Here is a 21496-nt window from a genome sequence, read left to right on the forward strand (position 1 = left end):
CACACAGGTCAGCAGTATATACTGCACACCCCCCTCCATACACACAGGTCAGCAGTATATACTGCACACCCCCCTCCATACACACAGGCCAGCAGTATATACTGCACACCCCCCTCCATACACACAGGCCAGCAGTATATACTGCACCCCCCCTCCATACACACAGGCCAGCAGTATATACTGCACACCCCCCTCCATACACACAGGTCAGCAGTATATACTGCACACCCCCCTCCAAACACACAGGCCAGCAGTATATACTGCACACCCCCCTCCATACACACAGGCCAGCAGTATATACTGCACCCCCCCTCCATACACACAGGTCAGCAGTATATACTGCACACCCCCCTCCATACACACAGGCCAGCAGTATATACTGCACCCCCCCTCCATACACACAGGCCAGCAGTATATACTGCACACCCCCCTCCATACACACAGGTCAGCAGTATATACTGCACACCCCCCTCCAAACACACAGGCCAGCAGTATATACTGCACACCCCCCTCCATACACACAGGCCAGCAGTATATACTGCACACCCCCCTCCATACACACAGGTCAGCAGTATATACTGCACACCCCCCATACACACAGGCCAGCAGTATATACTGCACCCCCCCTCCATACACACAGGCCAGCAGTATATACTGCACACCCCCCTCCATACACACAGGCCAGCAGTATATACTGCACACCCCCCTCCATACACACAGGCCAGCAGTATATACTGCACACCCCCCTCCATACACACAGGTCAGCAGTATATACTGCACCCCCCTCCATACACACAGGCCAGCCGTATATACTGCACACCCCCCTCCATACACACAGGCCAGCAGTATATACTGCACCCCCCCTCCATACACACAGGCCAGCAGTATATACTGCACACCCCCCTCCATACACACAGGCCAGCAGTATATACAGCACACCCCCCTCCATACACACAGGCCAGCAGTATATACTGCACACCCCCCTCCATACACACAGGCCAGCAGTATATACTGCACACCCCCCTCCATACACACAGGCCAGCAGTATATACTGCACACGCCCCTCCAAACACACAGGTCAGCAGTATATACTGCACACCCCCCTCCATACACACAGGTCAGCAGTATATACTGCACACCCCCCTCCATACACACAGGTCAGCAGTATATACTGCACACCCCCCTCCATACACACAGGCCAGCAGTATATACTGCACCCCCCCTCCATACACACAGGCCAGCAGTATATACTGCACACCCCCCTCCATACACACAGGCCAGCAGTATATACTGCACACCCCCCTCCAAACACACAGGCCAGCAGTATATACTGCACACCCCCCTCCATACACACAGGTCAGCAGTATATACTGCACACCCCCCTCCAAACACACAGGCCAGCAGTATATACTGCACACCCCCCTCCATACACACAGGTCAGCAGTATATACTGCACACCCCCCTCCATACACACAGGCCAGCAGTATATACTGCACACCCCCCATACACACAGGCCAGCAGTATATACTGCACCCCCCCTCCATACACACAGGCCAGCAGTATATACTGCACACCCCCCTCCATACACACAGGCCAGCAGTATATACTGCACACCCCCCTCCATACACACAGGCCAGCAGTATATACTGCACACCCCCCTCCATACACACAGGTCAGCAGTATATACTGCACCCCCCTCCATACACACAGGCCAGCCGTATATACTGCACACCCCCCTCCATACACACAGGCCAGCAGTATATACTGCACCCCCCCTCCATACACACAGGCCAGCAGTATATACTGCACACCCCCCTCCATACACACAGGCCAGCAGTATATACAGCACACCCCCCTCCATACACACAGGCCAGCAGTATATACTGCACACCCCCCTCCATACACACAGGCCAGCAGTATATACTGCACACCCCCCTCCATACACACAGGCCAGCAGTATATACTGCACACGCCCCTCCAAACACACAGGTCAGCAGTATATACTGCACACCCCCCTCCATACACACAGGTCAGCAGTATATACTGCACACCCCCCTCCATACACACAGGTCAGCAGTATATACTGCACACCCCCCTCCATACACACAGGCCAGCAGTATATACTGCACCCCCCCTCCATACACACAGGCCAGCAGTATATACTGCACACCCCCCTCCATACACACAGGCCAGCAGTATATACTGCACACGCCCCTCCAAACACACAGGTCAGCAGTATATACTGCACACCCCCCTCCATACACACAGGTCAGCAGTATATACTGCACACCCCCCTCCATACACACAGGTCAGCAGTATATACTGCACACCCCCCTCCATACACACAGGCCAGCAGTATATACTGCACCCCCCCTCCATACACACAGGCCAGCAGTATATACTGCACACCCCCCTCCATACACACAGGCCAGCAGTATATACTGCACACCCCCCTCCAAACACACAGGCCAGCAGTATATACTGCACACCCCCCTCCATACACACAGGCCAGCAGTATATACTGCACACCCCCCTCCATACACACAGGCCAGCAGTATATACTGCACACCCCCCTCCAAACACAGGCCAGCAGTATATACTGCACACCCCCCTCCATACACACAGGCCAGCAGTATATACTGCACACCCCCCTCCATACACACAGGCCAGCAGTATATACTGCACACCCCCCTCGATACACACAGGCCAGCAGTATATACTGCACACCCCCCTCCATACACACAGGCCAGCAGTATATACTGCACACCCCCCTCCATACACACAGGCCAGCAGTATATACTGCACCCCCCCCCCATACACACAGGCCAGCAGTATATACTGCACACCCCCCTCCATACACACAGGCCAGCAGTATATACTGCACACCCCCCTCCATACACACAGGCCAGCAGTATATACTGCACACCCCCCTCCATACACACAGGCCAGCAGTATATACTGCACACCCCCCTCCAAACACACAGGCCAGCAGTATATACTGCACCCCCCCTCCATACACACAGGCCAGCAGTATATACTGCACACCCCCCTCCAAACACACAGGCCAGCAGTATATACTGCACCCCCCCTCCATACACACAGGCCAGCAGTATATACTGCACACCCCCCTCCATACACACAGGCCAGCAGTGTATACTGCACACCCCCCTCCATACACACAGGCCAGCAGTATATACTGCACACCCCCCTCCAAACACAAAGGCCAGCAGTATATACTGCACACCCCCCTCCAAACACAAAGGCCAGCAGTATATACTGCACACCCCCCATACACACAGGCCAGCAGTATATACTGTACACCCCCCCCCCCCCCTCCCTGTACACGGCTCAGCCACATTCAGTGCACCCGCATCCACAGCACAGGGTGTAGGCCACAATCCCCGGCCTGTACTGCGGACCCCACCCGGAACAACACTGCACAACCCGACCGGAGCTCACCGCCTCACTGAGGGAAGAATCATTTCAGAGAGAGGCCATACACCTCGCACAACAAGCGGGCCTCCATGACACCCTCACAGGCACGGACACCGTGTGTAATCTCCGCCAGGACGGGGAACTGCAGCCAATATCCAATGCCGCAGCATCAGGAGGGTGTCTGGGAGCCTCTGCCGGGCCGAACAAGGAGAACTTCAGGGCGCAGGGGAAGGGTGATTACGGATTGTGCGACGGACAGAGTAAGATGCATTACCTAGCAGTGCTACGTAGCCGCGCCCGCGCTCCTCGCTGTTCGTCTGTCAGGCCTAGATGCGCACGTCGCGCGTCACTACGTGCGACATGCTCATCTAGGTCTGGACTGAGTCTCTGGAAGATGAGCGCCGAACTCTCGCTTCTGCATAGCGCCGGCCGCTCAGAAGCGAGAGGAACATGTGAATTGCGGCGGGGGCCGGGTAAAAGGCCTCCGGGGGCCGGATGCGGCCCGTGGGCCGTAGTTTGGGGACCCCTGAAGTAGATGGTGGCCCGATTCTAACGCATCGAGTATTTTAGAATATGCATGTCCACGTAGTATAATGCCCAGTCACGTAGTATATTGCCCAGCGACGTAGTATATTGCCCAGCCACGTAGTATATTGCCCAGCCACGTAGTATATTGCCCAGCCACGTAGTATATTGCCCAGCCACGTAGTATATTGCCCAGCCACGTAGTATATAGCACAGCCCACGTAGTACGGTATATTGCCCAGCCACGTAGTATATTGCCCAGCCACGTAGTATATTGCCCAGCCACGTAGTATATAGCACAGCCCACGTAGTACAGTATATTGCCCAGCCACGTAGTATATTGCCCAGCCACGTAGTATATAGCACAGCCCACGTAGTACGGTATATTGCCCAGCCACGTAGTATATTGCCCAGCACAGAGCCACATAGTATAGAGACTTAAAAAAAAATAAACATATACTCACCTATAGCCCGTTGAAGTCCTGCTAAACTCACCATCCGCCGCCTTTCCCGCTCCTCGTCACGCTCCCGGGACCGCTCCATTGCAAGCGGCAGCTTGCGGTCCGAGGGCTGGTGTGAGCAGGACCTATGATGACGTCACGGCAGGTCCTTGTCGCACACCAGCCCTGGGACCGGAAGCTGCCGCTTGCAATGGAGCGGTCCCGGGAGCGTGACGAGGAGCGAGAAAGGCGGCGGAGGGTGAGTATAGCAGGTTTTTTTTATTTTTTTTTTATTTTTAACATGACATATTTTTACTATTGATGCTGCATAGGCAGCATCAATAGTAAATAGTTGGGGACACACAGGGTTAATAGCAGCGGTAACGGAGTGCGTTACACCGCGGCCCGTTACCGCTGCCATTAACCTTGTGTGAGCGGAGGGGATTACGGAGCGGGCGCCGGGCAGTGAGTGCAGGGGAGTAGGGAGGGACTAATCAGACTGCGGCCGTCGCTGATTGGTCACGGCAGCCATGATGGGCAGCTGCCGAGACCAATCAGTGAACGAATAACCGTGACAGAAGGACAGACAGACAGACAGAAGTACCCCTTAGACAATTATGTATATAGATGACCAGACATCGGAGGCTAATAAAATATGTGATAAAAAAAACTGTTAAAAAAATCAAATCAAATCGTTTTCAATCAGTTTCGGTTTAAAAGGTCCAGGATTTAAAAAAAATAAATAAAATGACTGGTTTCTTAAGAAAAAAACAGCACCACACATGCGTACAGGTCATGTCTGGTCTATTCGTAGTGCAGATTTAGACATAAAAGCAAAACTTTCGTCCTAGTCCTTGAAAGCAATTTTTGCCAGAATTCTGTCGTAAATTGCTTGGAAAAGTCTAAAAAATGTTTCAACTTTTGGCAATTTCACATAACTGGGGGTGCGACGCCACATTAGGTCTACTCCGTGAAGGTCCAATGGCGCTCCTCATGCCAGAAATCTTATTCCAGTCTCTCCCTCTGAATGAATTGGGATTGTATTCCCTCTTAGCCTTACAGTCATATTTCTATTTAAAAGGCAATGTGCACACGTCAGGATTCTTTGCAGAATTTTCCTGAACAAAATCGAACTTTTTCTGCATTAAATCTTGCATTTTTATTGCGTTTTTTTTTTTCGCGTTTTATTCACATTTTTTATGCTGATTTTTCCGGAGCTTTCTACTACTATATTATTATATAGTGGCAAATCCGGAGATTTTCTGCAAAATGAATGAATATGCTGCGTTTTTTTCCGCGATGCGTCTTTTTTTTTTTTTTTTTTTTTTTTTGCGGAAAAAAACGCAACATGTGCACAAAAATTGCAGATTGCATTCTAATAAATAGGATGCTTAATGTAAGCATTTTTTTAGCGTTTTTATATAGAAAAATCCTGAACGTGTGCTCATAGCCTAGAGGGTGAAAACTAATATATTTGATCTGTTCTGACAAACGGAGGATTTCCCAGTGCAGCTCTGTGTAATAGCATACACTGTAAGGCTAGGTTCAGATTGCGTTAGTGCAATCCGTTTAGCGCCTAGCGCTAGCGGATTGCGCTAACACAATGTGATATAAAGGGGTCGCGTTAAACGTGCAAGCAGCGTCCGCGGCGCGTCACAAAACACCGGCACATCGCTAGCGCGTACCGAAAATGGCACGCGCTTCACTATTGCTGTTAATGGGCGTGCTAACGGACGCGCTGCACGGCGTTAATTTCACCGTGCAACGCTGTCCGTTAGCGCGGTCCCATTAACGCAATGGGAACCTAGCCTAAGACCTCTGTACTAGGCCATCACACAGGAGCTTTCATCTCCTGTTTACGGCCTCCTCTCCTGGGAAGGGTTTCTACAAAATTTTTGGAGGAGTTTGTGAGCAATTTTTCCCATTCATCCAGAGGAGCATTGTTACACCCAGACTTGGCCATCAGACTTGTAGATAGAGAAGTGTGAGCCATCACTCTACAACACACATCTGCTCCAGAGTCCAATGGTGCCGGCCTTACACCACTCCATCCGACGCTTGACATTGTGCTTGGTGGTGTAAGGCTGCATGCAGCTGCTCGGCCATGGAAACCCATGACCTACTATTACCTTCCTGGCAGAATTTCTGCGGTTCCTTCCACTCCTCTATAATTCAATACAGAGGCGATTGTGGAATATTTAGGAGGAAGAAATATCATTCGCTGACTGGTTACACCGGTGGCTTCTATTACAGGACCGCACTGGTTATCTGAGCTCTGTGTAACCACATGGTAGTAAAGATATTAATGGAAGGAGGCATGGCAACGGGGTGGTGGGATGTTAAACTCCAGGGCCAAATGTTATATGTCGAGACTAAGGGGTCTGAATGAAAAACCTGAAAACAATGATTATGACGAGTATCCCGATACTTTGTCTATGTTGCTTCTGCAATGTGATTGAATTTACCATAAAGGACAAAACAAGGACCCGAGGCTTCAAAGGTAAAAGTGACTTGTTTTGGAAGAAATCAGTCTCTGTATTGCCTATAAGGGTGCCGTCACATTGCGTTCTGTTGCCTCGTAGGGTCCGGGGACACATTCATCGACGGAGCCATAGACCTGTAATGGTGGCGGTAAAGCGAACATGCACTCTATCATTTTCCAGAGTGTCAGTATCAGAATGGAGCCTGCCGTAGCTGTAGGAAAAAAAGACCTCGACGCGCGTCCAAATGATATACCCCTCTACTGCAGATTAGCGACCTTTATAAAGCTGGAGAGGCACTTTTTGCAGGGTCGTCTATTATGTTCCCAGCTTTTTGACTGACACAAGGAAGGTGATTTTTTTATTTTTTATTTTAAGATCTATTCACTTGGAGTTGGTGACCATTATTACTGTGGCTTCCCCTTTCCGCACGGTATTATGCCTGACAGCTGATGACCCCTCTCGGAGGTTCGCCGTGACGTGGCCGTGGGCTTCTGCATTCTGATCAGTATAACTAAGAACCTCGCTTTTTCTCTGAGCCGTGGTAGATCACTGTGTAATATTTGATTGGTCCAGGCCATTTTTTACTACAGCTATGGTATCTCGTAATGGAGCCTACAGGCCCCGTGTACGGACCCTAGACAGTCTACGTAATGCTGTAACCCCCCAGGATGTAGCCCGATGGGCGATCTTCTGGGTTACAAGGTGTGTGACAGATAATGGGTCTCATCTCTATTCTAACTTGTTCTTTCTTTGTCCTTCCAGAATCCTGAACAGTAATAAGATCGCTGAGCTGAAGAACGCTTCCTTTGAGGGGCTGAGCTTCCTGGAGAGGCTGTAAGTATCCCCTTCTGTTATGGTCCCAGTGGTGGACCTCCTGATGGTTCATTAGAAGATCTCACCGACACTGCTCCATCTTTGTATAGTGATTTAGTGTGAATGATGTTTTCCAGGATTGGATAAACATGGCGGCATTTCTACCACAAACAGCGCCACTCCTGTCTATGGGTCATGCTAGGTATTACAGTTCAGCTCCAGTAAAGCGAATGAGTCTTAGCTGCTTCACCGCACAAAACCTGTGGACAGATGGGCTTTACAAGAAACAGCCATGTTTTAAGGCTATATTCACACTTTGCGGATTTTGCTGCGGATCCGCAGCGGATTTGACCGCTGCGGATCCGCAGCAGTTTCCCATGAGTTTACATTACAATGTAAACCTATGGGAAACAAAAAACGCTGTGCACATGCTGCAGAAAAATCCGCGCGGAAACGCTGCAGATTACATTCCGCAGCATGTCACTTCTTTTCTGCGGATTTTCACCTGCTCCAATAGAAAACTGCAGATGAAAATCCGCAGAAGAAAACGCAGTAAAAACCGCCATAAATCCGCAGTAAAAACCGTGATGGGTTTTCACTGTGGATTTTGGAATTCTGCTGCGGAAAAATCCGCAGTGGAATCTGCAAAGTGTGAACATATCCTTAGTATTTTTGGACAACCCTCCCATAGGGATTATCCAAACCCATTAAGGGAAACAAAGACATTCCAGCTCCCACGATCCAATGGAATAAAAGTCTATTATTAAATAATCCAAAGGACGGGAGGAAAGAAGCAATTCCCCTGTGATTGAGGAATAATATACCTTCCCCAGTTACAGGGGAAACAAAATAAAAATACTGAAATTACCTCCCCTCCTCCCAAAGATCTTTTATGACTTTATGGAGGACACGGTGTGTAAAATAAATGAGGAATAAATTAAAAAATAATTTTTTTTTAAAATGCAACAGTCAGTCCAAATAGCTGTTACCGGCCCCTTTCAGGGTATAACAATTGATACAGAATGGGTGGCACATGGATTAATGTATTTTAGTGGTCATAAAAATTAGAAATTGGGAAAAACAGATTCTCATTTTATTTCTTTTTCACCAATATCAGAAAATAGCGAGAATATGACATTGATCTTAAAAATGAAGCCCCGTGTATCATGAAAAATAGGTGCAAAAATTACGTGAATTTCCAGACAGAAATATTATTTACAGCTCTTTAAACTGCATTTACTAAAAACCTGAAAAATATGCCTGATCATGAATGGGGGTCCCGAGCTGGGTAAGCCTTCTTCTGTGCAGCTCTCAGCCTGACCGCGGCTCGGACGTTCTTGAGCGCGGAGTACAAGGACCGGTCGTTGTTTTTATTAATAGGTTTTATATGAAGTGTTGTGGGAATGTGCCTCCTGATTGGATTGGCGGCTGCCGGTGATCCCTGCGTGTTGGGGGAGGGCGAGTGTTGTGGTATTTCGTGTGCTTTACTCTGCAGGAAATGGACTCTCGAGGGGACAAGTCGGAGAACGCACCACACATTTTACAAGACTCCTTGCTTTTCCTATCCTGTTCCCAAGGATCGGATAATCTCCCTCCCGCAAAGTTTTCCTTTCTTTTTTCTCTTTTTCCTGGCCTGCCTCATTTACTTTGTTAGTACTTTAGGAGATACAAACAATTGGAAGTCCCGGTTTTATGATGGAGGAACGCTGAAGTCTCCCTGCAAATATATTCCCTCAGAATGGGACTTCATGGCACTGGGCTGGTGAAATGACCCTGAGTGTCTGCATTCTCCCGGTGGGACGGGTCCTTTTTCTCTATCGGCCTTCTTTCTGCGCTTCTCACATTCGAGCATGTGACGCGTCCTAATTCTATAAATTAGAGGAGGTTTCCATCTAATTTATTACAGAAATGACGGCATGTTGGGCGGCGAGTGCGACCTTATAGCCTGAGCACAATGCACTTATCAACCATGGTGCCGATCAGAGAGTATCATCCCAGGAACAATGACGTGCCCAAAATATTTCCTTTCCTTTTCTTTGTGCCAAAAATCCATACATTGTGCAATAGTTTTGTGATTAGAGCTTCATTCCTCTCTTACAAAGTGATGGAGATGCTGAGGACGGGCCTGGTTTATTGCTTTCCCAGCTTTTCCCTGCACGGCCGGTAGTTTGGGCACCGACGTGAAGGAGACGCCATGCTACACTTCCACCGCCGCACCTTCATTCTCCACATTAGTGGGTCGTCCACACCCTACTGATCATACAGCGAGGACGTGTCCAAGCCAAACACCATCACTTTTCAGTATGACAACTCTATAAAGCCGATGGACGCATTGGCAATGTAAGCAATGTCCTCATTCACTGCCAGAAAACCGAGATCTTGACTTCCAGCTTGTCATTATATGGCTGTAAACCGTGCCCAGAAGAGCACAGCCCTGTGCAGCACAGATCAGTCCCTATAGATGAGAACAGGAGCTGATCTTCAGTTCCAGCGGCGGTCACCATCCGGCGTATGGCGCCCAGCACGCGGTGGTGTGCATCAGGCTTGTGCCCATGGATATGCTGACCGCCTCTGCCCCTCTCAGGATCAGGACCCCCACCTATCAACACTACTAACCCGGGGCCGCAACCTATCAAAGATTAAACATTTAGTGTAGAGATCATAGAAGGGGGGGCACAGGCCCTCTGTCCTTATATCCAGTGTTTTAATGGTTAGACACTAGAATCGGTAAGAATCCATTTACACTGGCGATATAATTGCTAGTGCGAGTAGACGACGTGCTGAGGAGAACAGTGATTTTTTTTTTCCTGCTGCCCATAAAATAATTTCACAAGACAAACGAGCATTTTGTTTGTTTGTCTGGTGCTCATCATCCGGTTTGCACTGTAAGAGTATCGTGAAGAGATCGTTCCCAGGAGCCATAATGGTGCCGTGTGATCGCACCTTAGGTTCTGGCGTACGACCCTCGGGGTAACCCCTATTTCTGAGTATCCCTCGGTCTCCCGCTCTGGGCGTTATATGGATGACATCTGCCGCTTTCTCATTCCCCTTTGTGCACAATGTCTGATATTCTGTTATCTGGTGAATGTACATAGCACCGGCACATGTTTAGTTAATAGGTGCCACAGAGGTAATGGAGACTTCATCCTGTTTATTTTTTTTGTTCTGAGGGAAGCGGTCAGCCCTTGTTTGTTTTTCTGCTGGTGTCGGATTACATGGCCTGTGGGACAGTGAGGACGGCGGCTCATGGCTGCCCATATCTCCCGGTATGCGGGCGGGTGGCGGAGGATATATATAAGTGGCATTCCAGTACTGGATATATTTAGCTGTGAGCAGTGACAATGGGCACACTCCACTAAGGATTTACTGCTGGATATAGTCACAGGATTGAACACCAGTCTGGGTTACAACCATGTATTATTTAATCCACTCCTGTAATTTTGGTTATTAATCTGTTGAAATCCACAGCTTTAGTTTCATCTTCATTAACACTTGTATGTATTCGATGGTATTTTATTTCTACACTGAAAACCTTTCCCAGATTATCAGCTTTATTGGATCCTGGATTGTAGAAACTTTATCATGTAATTTATCATTAGAGATGAGCAAAAAGATTTGCCTAACCTCGGTACGGTGTTGACTTCAGTACTCCGTAAAGCTGGACCAGGGCAGAGGGAGACTGGCACCCTGGTCATTTGTTGACTCCCTCTCCTCCCCTCGACAATACTTATGAATGTGGCATGCTCTTGGGTTTATGTCAGAAGCAGCACAGCCTGTTATATAAAGGAACTGCACAGACTTTACAACAGCAAAATGGTGGAAAATGATGAATGAAGCGTGTTTTGGGAGTTGCCTAACTTTTTGCGCTCTATTTCCAGAGATCTTCGGAATAACTTGATCAGCACAATAGAGCCTGGTGCCTTCTGGGGGCTTTCAACTCTTAAACGGCTGTAAGTTACCTTTAAGATATAAAAAAATGCAACAAGTCTTATTAATGAGTGTTACACACAAGTCCGTAAGAGACCTGAAAGGATAACGCAGGTGAAGGTCCATGAGACGAGAACCCTACCTGTTTCTGGAAGGAAGGTGTCATAATAGTGTTCACAAGCCCAGGTGAGGGTCCATGAGACGAGCCCCCTACCCGTCACTGGAAGGGAGGTGCCATAATAATGTTCACGAGCCCAGGTGAGGGACCATGAGACGAGCCCCCTACCTGTCACTGCAAGGGAGGTGCCATAATAATGTTCACGAGCCCAGGTGAGGGTCCATGAGACGAGCCCCCTACCCGTCACTGCAAGGGAGGTGCCATAATAGTGTTCACGAGCCCAGGTGAGGGTCCATGAGCCGAGCCCCCTACCTGTCACTGGAAGGGAGGTGCCATAATAATGTTCACGAGCCCAGGTGAGGGTCCATGAGCCGAGCCCCCTACCCGTCACTGGAAGGGAGGTGCCATAATAATGTTCACGAGCCCAGGTGAGGGTCCATGAGCCGAGCCCCCTACCTGTCACTGCAAGGGAGGTGCCATAATAGTGTTCACGAGCCCAGGTGAGGGTCCATGAGACAAGCCCCCTACCCGTCACTGCAAGGGAGGTGCCATAATAGTGTTCACGAGCCCAGGTGAGGGTCCATGAGACAAGCCCCCTACCCGTCACTGCAAGGGAGGTGCCATAACAGTGTTCACGAGCCCAGGTGAGGGTCCATGAGTCGAGCCCCCTACCCGTCACTGCAAGGGAGGTGCCATAATAGTGTTCACGAGCCCAGGTGAGGGACCATGAGACGAGCCCTCTACCCGTCACTGCAAGGGAGGTGCCATAATAGTGTTCACAAGCCCAGGTGAGGGACCATGAGACGAGCCCCCTACCCGTCACTGCAAGGGAGGTGCCATAATAGTGTTCACAAGCCCAGGTGAGGGACCATGAGACGAGCCCCCTACCCGTCACTGCAAGGGAGGTGCCATAATAGTGTTCACAAGCCCAGGTGAGGGACCATGAGACGAGCCCCCTACCCGTCACTGCAAGGGAGGTGCCATAATAGTGTTCACGAGCCCAGGTGAGGGTCCATGAGACGAGCCCCCTACCCGTCACTGCAAGGGAGGTGCCATAATAGTGTTCACGAGCCCAGGTGAGGGACCATGAGACGAGCCCCCTACCCGTCACTGCAAGGGAGGTGCCATAATAGTGTTCACAAGCCCAGGTGAGGGACCATGAGACGAGCCCCCTACCCGTCACTGCAAAAGAGGTGCCATAATAGTGTTCACGAGCCCAGGTGAGGGACCATGAGACGAGCCCCCTACCCGTCACTGCAAGGGAGGTGCCATAATAGTGTTCACGAGCCCAGGTGAGGGACCATGAGACGAGCCCCCTACCCGTCAACTGCAAGGGAGGTGCCATAATAGTGTTCACGAGCCCAGGTGGGGGTCCATGAGATGAGCCCCCTACCCGTCACTGGAAGGGAGGTGCCATAATAGTGAGCACAGGTGAGGGACCATGAGACGAGCCCCCTACCCGTCACTGCAAAAGAGGTGCCTTAATAATGTTCATGAACCCAGGTGAGGGACCATGAGACGAGCCCCTTACCCGTCAACTGCAAGAGAGGTGCCATAATAGTGTTCACGAGCCCAGGTGAGGGACCATGAGACGAGCCCCCTACCTGTCACTGGAAGGGAGGTGCCATAATAGTGTTCACGAGCCCAGGTGAGGGACCATGAGACGAGCCCCCTACCCGTCAACTGCAAGGGAGGTGCCATAATAGTGTTCATGAGCCCAGGTGAGGGTCCATGAGACGAGCCCCCTACCCGTCAACTGCAAGGGAGGTGCCATAATAGTGTTCACGAGCCCAGGTGAGGGTCCATGAGACGAGCCCCCTACCCGTCACTGCAAGGGAGGTGCCATAATAGTGTTCACGAGCCCAGGTGAGGGTCCATGAGACGAGCCCCCTACCCGTCACTGCAAGGGAGGTGCCATAATAGTGTTCACGAGCCCAGGTGAGGGTCCATGAGATGAGCCCCCTACCTGTCACTGGAAGGGAGGTGCCATAATAGTGTTCACGAGCCCAGGTGAGGGACCATGAGACGAGCCCCCTACCTGTCACTGGAAGGGAGGTGCCATAATAGTGTTCACGAGCCCAGGTGAGGGTCCATGAGATGAGCCCCCTACCTGTCACTGGAAGGGAGGTGCCATAATAGTGTTCACGAGCCCAGGTGAGGGTCCATGAGATGAGCCCCCTACCTGTCACTGGAAGGGAGGTGCCATAATAGTGAGCACAGGTGAGGGTCCATGAGACAAGCTTCCTACCCGTCACTGCAAGGGAGGTGCCATAATAGTGTTCATGAGCCCTAAAGAGGGAATCTCCACATAGCAAAGTCCATGTAAAATCCTCAAGTAACATTATAAATTAATAATAGATAATATAACAAGTGTGATAACGAATCTCTTGTCTTTATTTTAGAGATCTAGCCAATAATAGGATTGGATGCCTTAACGCGGACATATTTAAGGGGCTCCCCGCCCTGGTTAGACTGTAAGTATTATATTACATGTATTAAAGCTGATGAGATGATAATAATAATAAATTATCCTTGTGAAATACAAATATTTAGATGATTTAACAGGACATCAGACAATATAACTAAAGGGTATTCTGACTGTTCACTTCCACACCAGGAGGATAGCAGGGCCCGTGAAGTCACGGCCACGGATACCTGCCGACATGGTTAGGACAGACGCACTATAATCACCCGTCCCGGCAGGTATTAATGGCTGTGACGCCATCGAGTCCGACGCGGGGTTTGTGGAGCCAGAATAGAGACCTGGATGGCAAGCGATCTAGTTAGTTGGTGGCGTCACAAATATGCCACAAATGTCCGACCAGTGTTAATTTCAAATATAGTGATCCCTAACCATGTAAGTAAATGGAAGCTCTGCATTCAGTGTATTAAAAAAGCAAAAAGGTCCAAACATAGTACGGTTTATAGGAAACAAAGAACACGGCTTTCCTCCAGTGTGGTTATAGATCATTCCTAAACAGTGATGTTTACCAGGCAGCCGGCCAAACACTTATTCTTGCCATGATCCCAGAATGAATCATGGATTGACAGATGCCTAAAAACAAAACACATTACATAGGCGTGTTATGGGATCCAGCAAAGGACTATGTACTCTGCTGCCAGTCATTAATTGCTGCCAAAGACCGTGTTCTGCAGTGATTGGGTGGGTGATAGCCGAAATGCTTTCTCGTCCTACCCCCTCCAACACTCACCTTTTATAGCCGATGAGTGAATTTTAGTTAATTTACTCGCTTATACAGTACTATTAATTTCTCAGCATGTTAGACATCATCATCGCTTTCCCCAATGGGGCTCGCAATCTACATTCCCTATCGGTACAAAAGTTTGCCCTGTTTAAGCAATTGAAAAATTATTTACATGGCATAATCTTATCCTTATTACTGAAAGAATGCGTCCAAGAAGGCAACGTTGTACCAAATTTGGGAAGATTGTGAAAGAAAATGCTACTTGTGTGGTTTCCAAAAATAATCGCAATCATCCTTGAAAATCGGTTTCAGGAGTCTCCCGTAGGCAGCAGTCCTAGCTGATGCCCCACTGACTGCGGGTACTGTGGAAAGAAAGTGTCTGCATGGCACATCACCGACTTATAAGGTTTCATTAGAATATTTTACAAGTTATTAGCAATAGCGACCCTTATTAACCTGCTAAATCCAGATGATAAGAATGGCATAGAGGAGCGTATGGGCCAGATGAGAAGAATGGGATGGAGGAGCGCATGGGCCAGATGAGTAGAATGGGATGGAGGAGCGCATGGGCCAGATGAGTAGAATGGGATGGAGGAGCGCATGGGCCAGATGAGTAGAATGGGATGGAGGAGCGCATGGACCAGATGAGAAGAATGGGATGGAGGAGCGCATGGGCCAGATGAGTAGAATGGGATGGAGGAGCGCATGGACCAGATGAGAAGGAAGGGATGGAGGAGCGCATGGACCAGATGAGAAGAATGGGATGGAGGAGCGCATGGGCCAGATGAGTAGAATGGGATGGAGGAGCGCATGGGCCAGATGAGTAGAATGGGATGGAGGAGCGCATGGGCCAGATGAGTAGAATGGGATGGAGGAGCGCATGGGCCAGATGAGTAGAATGGATGGAGGAGCGCATGGACCAGATGAGAAGAATGGGATGGAGGAGCGCATGGGCCAGATGAGAAGAATGGGATGGAGGAGCGCATGGGCCAGATGAGAAGAATGGGATGGAGGAGCGCATGGGCCAGATGAGAAGAATGGGATGGAGGAGCGCATGGGCCAGATGAGTAGAATGGGATGGAGGAGCGCATGGGCCAGATGAGAAGAATGGGATGGAGGAGCGCATGGGTCAGATGAGTAGAATGGGATGGAGGAGCGCATGGGTCAGATGAGTAGAATGGGATGGAGGAGCGCATGGGCCAGATGAGAAGAATGGGATGGAGGAGCGCATGGGCCAGATGAGAAGAATGGGATGGAGGAGCGCATGGGCCAGATGAGTAGAATGGGATGGAGGAGCGCATGGGCCAGATGAGTAGAATGGGATGGAGGAGCGCATGGGCCAGATGAGAAGAATGGGATGGAGGAGCGCATGGGCCAGATGAGTAGAATGGGATGGAGGAGCGCATGGGCCAGATGAGAAGAATGGGATGGAGGAGCGCATGGGCCAGATGAGTAGAATGGGATGGAGGAGCGCATGGGCCAGATGAGTAGAATGGGATGGAGGAGCGCATGGGCCAGATGAGTAGAATGGATGGAGGAGCGCATGGACCAGATGAGAAGAATGGGATGGAGGAGCGCATGAACCAGATGAGTAGAATGGGATGGAGGAGCGCATGGACCAGATGAGAAGAATGGGATGGAGGAGCGCATGGGCCAGATGAGTAGAATGGATGGAGGAGCGCATGGGCCAGATGAGAAGAATGGGATGGAGGAGCGCATGGACCAGATGAGAAGAATGGGATGGAGGAGCGCATGGGCCAGATGAGTAGAATGGGATGGAGGAGCGCATGGACCAGATGAGTAGAATGGGATGGAGGAGCGCATGGACCAGATGAGAAGAATGGGATGGAGGAGCGCATGGCCCGTGTTCCTGCAGACCCACAGTTCTATCTCTTCCATGTTACAGCTAGTGCTACATCTCCTGGACGGGGTGAAGCAGTTCCTCCTATATACAGGTCTCTTCTAGCTCATTGAGTAATTACAGGGTTCTGCATTGCCAACTCCTGGTAATGAATTGCTTTGCTACCTTCATTAGGGTGAGTTATTATTTCGCCTCCTTCCATTAGCTGTATGATCACACATAAAGCGCCCGTAAACTGTACTTATCCTGTGCTGTGACGCCTGCGTTGTGGTAGATTATTAAGCTGTAATCTGACCAGGTATTTACATTGCGTGTAGTGAACGTTTTTATATCTTCCTTCCTAGAAATCTCTCTGGGAATTTATTTTCGTCATTGCCGCAAGGAACATTTGCCAACCTGTTTGCCTTAAAGTCACTGTAAGTATCCTGTGTCCGCTTGGATTAGTATTTGCACAAATGCTAGATATGATAAGGTGGTCTGTATCCAGTATTCCCGCACCGCCATCGTACCGCGACATATCTGCACAAAGTCTCCGTGATACGGATGACGGTAAATATCCCGATCGTGATGATGACAAATGGTCTGATAAGGCTCATGGATTGTAAGGGCAAGGACGCGACTCCTATCCCCTCTATTAAAAAAAAAACTTCCCATAAATGGCCCGTAGACCATAATGTGTGCATGATCTATTGGGAAAAAAAAATGTGTAGCGCACATACCGTACATGTGAGCTGGATCCTGTAAAATGTTCCATCCAGTTAGTCAGGGCTTTATGTGGGATTATTGCAAAGTTTTAAGGTTGTGTCCATAAACATAGGTCAGCGACGTGGCTCTCTGTTCCCTTACAGTGAATTTCAGACAGACTATCTTCTGTGTGACTGCAATCTACTCTGGATGCTGCGATGGATAAAAGCAAAGAATATAACGGTCCGGGAGACAAAATGTTCCTACCCCAAGTCTCTGCAAGGGCAGCCGATCCCGGCAGTGAGAGCCGAGCAGCTGACCTGCGGTAGGTGGAATAGCCATTATAACACAGATCTGTGTATTCTCAGAAACATGCTTAATCTGTACTTACAGGGGCTCTGTACCTATTTGTTTTCTTCAGGTCTCGCCTGTTGGCTCCGCTCCATTATACAGGGCTGTGATATGTGACTACGGTTTAGCTACAGCACCTACTGGAGTCTGCGGTAGTCTGAGACACGCCTCCTGTCTCGTCATTGGCTCAGGCTAATGCTCTCTTCCGATTGGCTTCCTGCTGAGCCTATCACAGCTCAGCAGGAAGTCAGTGCATGGGAAGCTGATTTCTATCATACCACGGGCAGTGAGAACGTCATCTGGAGCCGCTGATTTCGGCAGGCCAAGCGTTCCTGTGTTTGGGGAAGCCCAAATTCATTCATATGATACCAATCTAATGTGCATATCCTGCTTTCGTAAAGGGCGAACTGGAAAGTCTCTGTAAAGGGAACATGTCAAAAATGGTATCTCGTTTGGATGTTGGAGAGCAGATCCGATTAATGTATGGGTGGATTTTTGTGGGAAAAATTTCATTAAAGCTTCTATTTTAATCATTGAAATCCCTGATGTTTGTATGTATGAGTCCAGTGGGCGGTCCTTATAAATGATTGGCAGTGTTCCCTGTATGCAGCGCTATCAATCACCAAGTAGGACCGCCCACTGGACTCATATGTTGTACAAATACACACGTTATACTGAATTTGCTTCCTATAAACCCATATATCATTCTGCTCCTCATCTCCTCTACATCATGCTCTCCATAGATCGGACGGCAGGTGCAACGTGACAGGTTCCCTTTAAGGCATTTTTATTACCTGTCACAAGACGCCCCTTTCTCAGACGTAATGGCTTGCACAGGACTGCCCTCTCTTTTTGGAGCTGGGGAGACATTTATTAGGTGCAGATAGGTACATGCATCACTTGTTCCTGTTCAGCATGTTAATGAGATCTCATCGCCTCTCCGGATCAGTCCACTTTAGTAAATACATTTATTGACAGTTCTGGCCGGATCTTTTCCGATAACTGCACTGTGCTGCTCCTCTATAATTCCTCTGAATAAAATGACAATTGGGCGTTACCGTCCCCTCTTATTATAAGCTTAAACTGTGATACCGTCAACTCTGATTGGACAGTGTAGGGACTCGCACCGAGCTGGTAACACCCAGTTGTCAGTTTATTATTATCTAGGAGTTCTAAAATTTTACAAATAAGATTTCCTGAGCGGAGCTGTGGGGAGCGGTGCCGGCTCGTGTGCGGGTCCATTACTGGTGGCGTTCACCTTCACAGCTCCTTACATTCACCTCTTCTCTCATCCACCACCGCGTCGGCCATGATGGTTCCTGGCAGCCGATCCATAGCGGTGAGATTACACGTCCGGGTCCTTACTTGTACCGAGAGTACATCATCCTGTGCGTGATTCTCCCGCCGAGCGCTCTTCTTTTTCTTCCGATCCTCGGCAGCTCAGCTGCGCACGCCGTGTCTCCCATGTGCACGCCTGTCACGAAGCTGAGGCGTGACCTCACCTCCTCTGGGTGGATTAATGTGTCTGCTATTGACAGGACTTGATGGGTAAATAAGACGAGGCATGACTTGCTGGAGATGTGTATCAGCACAGGCGGAAGACGAGACGTCTAGAGCGGCTCCAGGGGGCGCATACTGTAGGGAAACATGGCGTCCTGATGATGAACAGTCCCCGCAGGGGGATATATACACTGCTGTACTGGTTAGGAGGTGAAAGTTCATTGATCATAAATATTTCCTGTCTAAATGCAACCTTCTATATAGTCTTCATTACAAGTGTTCTATCATCAGAGTGTCTGCAAGTCCTTTTATCTAGCAGAGTGCTCTGCAAACATTATACAAATCCAGCAAAGCTCCTGCTTGTGACTGCTCTCCCCTCTCTTCTCTCGGTGTTAGGGAATAGTCAGATGGCCGTATTTTGTGACATTGCAATCTGTGTTTCAATATTTTTGTGGTCTGATCTGTGTCTGATGCATGAGCACCAAATAGTCTGCGGTGGTGAAGTGAGAAAATGTCAATCTGATGATCCCCCGGAGCACCATCAAATCCATTATCCTCAAATGGAAAGAACATGGTACCACAACAAACCTGCCAGAGATAGCCGCCCACCAAAACTCTCAGCCCGGGCAAGGAGGACATTAATCAGAGAAACAGCTCAGAGACCAAACCAACACAGCTCGTCACCTCAAGAACACCATCCCCACAGTGAAACATGGTGGTGGCAGCATCATGCTGTGAGGATGCTTTTTGGCAGCTGAAACAGAGTAAATGGTCCGAGTCAAAAGGAAGATGGATGGTGTGAAATACGGAGATTTCCTGTTTCTTTCAGTGTTTTGAGACTGGGACGGCGGTTCACCTTCCAACAAGACAATGACCTAAAGCATACTGCTAAAGCAACACTTGAGTGGTTTAAAGGTAAATGTGTAAATGTTTTGGAGTGGCCTAGTCAAAGCCCAGACCTTAATCCAATTGAGAATCTGTGGTCAGGCTTGAAGATTGATGTTCACCAGAGGAAACCATCTAACTTGAAGGAGCTGGAGCAGTTTTGCTTTGAGGAATGAGCAAAAATCCCAGTGGCAAGATGTGGAAAGCTCATAGAGACTTCTCCAAAGCGACTTGCAACTGTAATTGCCACAAAAAGGAGGCTCTACAAAGTACTGACTTTAGGGGAGTGAATAGCTATGCACAAATGTTCACAGTTGTATGATGCAAACCCTAAGAAAACAGTGAAATTCCATGTTGTGAGGTAGCAAAATATTAAAAATAGCAAGGGAGTGAATACTTTTTGCTAGCCGCTGTAGATGCTGTCACACTCTGGTCGAGAGAGCCAACGGCCAGTCATGAGAATTGCGATCCTTGTCTGAGTTATAGGGCCGTGTGCCCCAATGCCCTCCTCCGATCTTTAAGGGAAAGGTTGTACACAGATTTCCACTGGAGAGTGAGGAAAGCAACTAAAGTGTCAGGGAGGGCAAACAAAGCAGACTGTAGATAAAGAGGAGAAATAAAGCCAGGATAGAAGCTGTGCTAATATGAGTTAATCAGTAATGCAGCATACACACAGTTCTCACAGACCTCATTCATACATTTCTGGAAAGCAGAATAGAGGAACAATGCAGTGCAGAGAAAATATTCCTGAATTATTTTATAGGTCATATACAGTAATTATTTACTAATGCAGCGGGAATTGACCGAACTTCTATGTCCCGATAAGGTGTGCAGGGGTGAAAATCTGCTTATTGATACTTTTTGTAAGTTGTATTTTGAAATTGAATTAATAATGTTGTATATTTGGTAACTTTAAAAGATTTTGATTTTCTGATTTTTGAATTGTGTTTTCTTTTCTCCACCTTTATTTTCAGATTCGCCTCTGGAGCTGCCATCATTTTACATGACCCCGTCCCATCGTCAGGTTGTGTTTGAAGGGGACAGCCTCCCTTTCCAGTGCATGGCGTCCTACATAGACCAGGACATGCAGGTGTTGTGGTATCAGGATGGGAGGATTGTGGAAACGGACGAGTCGCAGGGGATTTTTGTTCAGAAGAACATGATCCACAACTGTTCACTGATTGCCAGGTACCCGCGTGTTCTCCGGTATATCGTCAGCACAGCAGTATCCTATGCGGCTTGGCCGATAATCTACACCTTGTTTATTG

The 21496-nt window shown here is 48.9% G+C and overlaps 1 protein-coding gene across 1 annotated transcript in view; it reads left to right on the plus strand.

Annotated features, from left to right (window-relative positions):
* ADGRA3 (adhesion G protein-coupled receptor A3) overlaps positions 1–21496 on the plus strand; it is an 87898-nt gene that overhangs the window by 29791 nt on the left and 36611 nt on the right. The window contains exons 2-7 of the mRNA XM_069744670.1: positions 7646–7717; positions 11575–11646; positions 14144–14215; positions 17153–17224; positions 17657–17817; positions 21203–21416. Of these exons, the coding sequence (XP_069600771.1) occupies positions 7646–7717; positions 11575–11646; positions 14144–14215; positions 17153–17224; positions 17657–17817; positions 21203–21416 (663 nt within the window). The remainder of the gene's footprint in view (positions 1–7645; positions 7718–11574; positions 11647–14143; positions 14216–17152; positions 17225–17656; positions 17818–21202; positions 21417–21496) is intronic.

This window comes from Ranitomeya imitator, chromosome 1 (genome assembly GCF_032444005.1).
Source record: "Ranitomeya imitator isolate aRanImi1 chromosome 1, aRanImi1.pri, whole genome shotgun sequence".
NCBI lineage: Eukaryota > Metazoa > Chordata > Amphibia > Anura > Dendrobatidae > Ranitomeya > Ranitomeya imitator.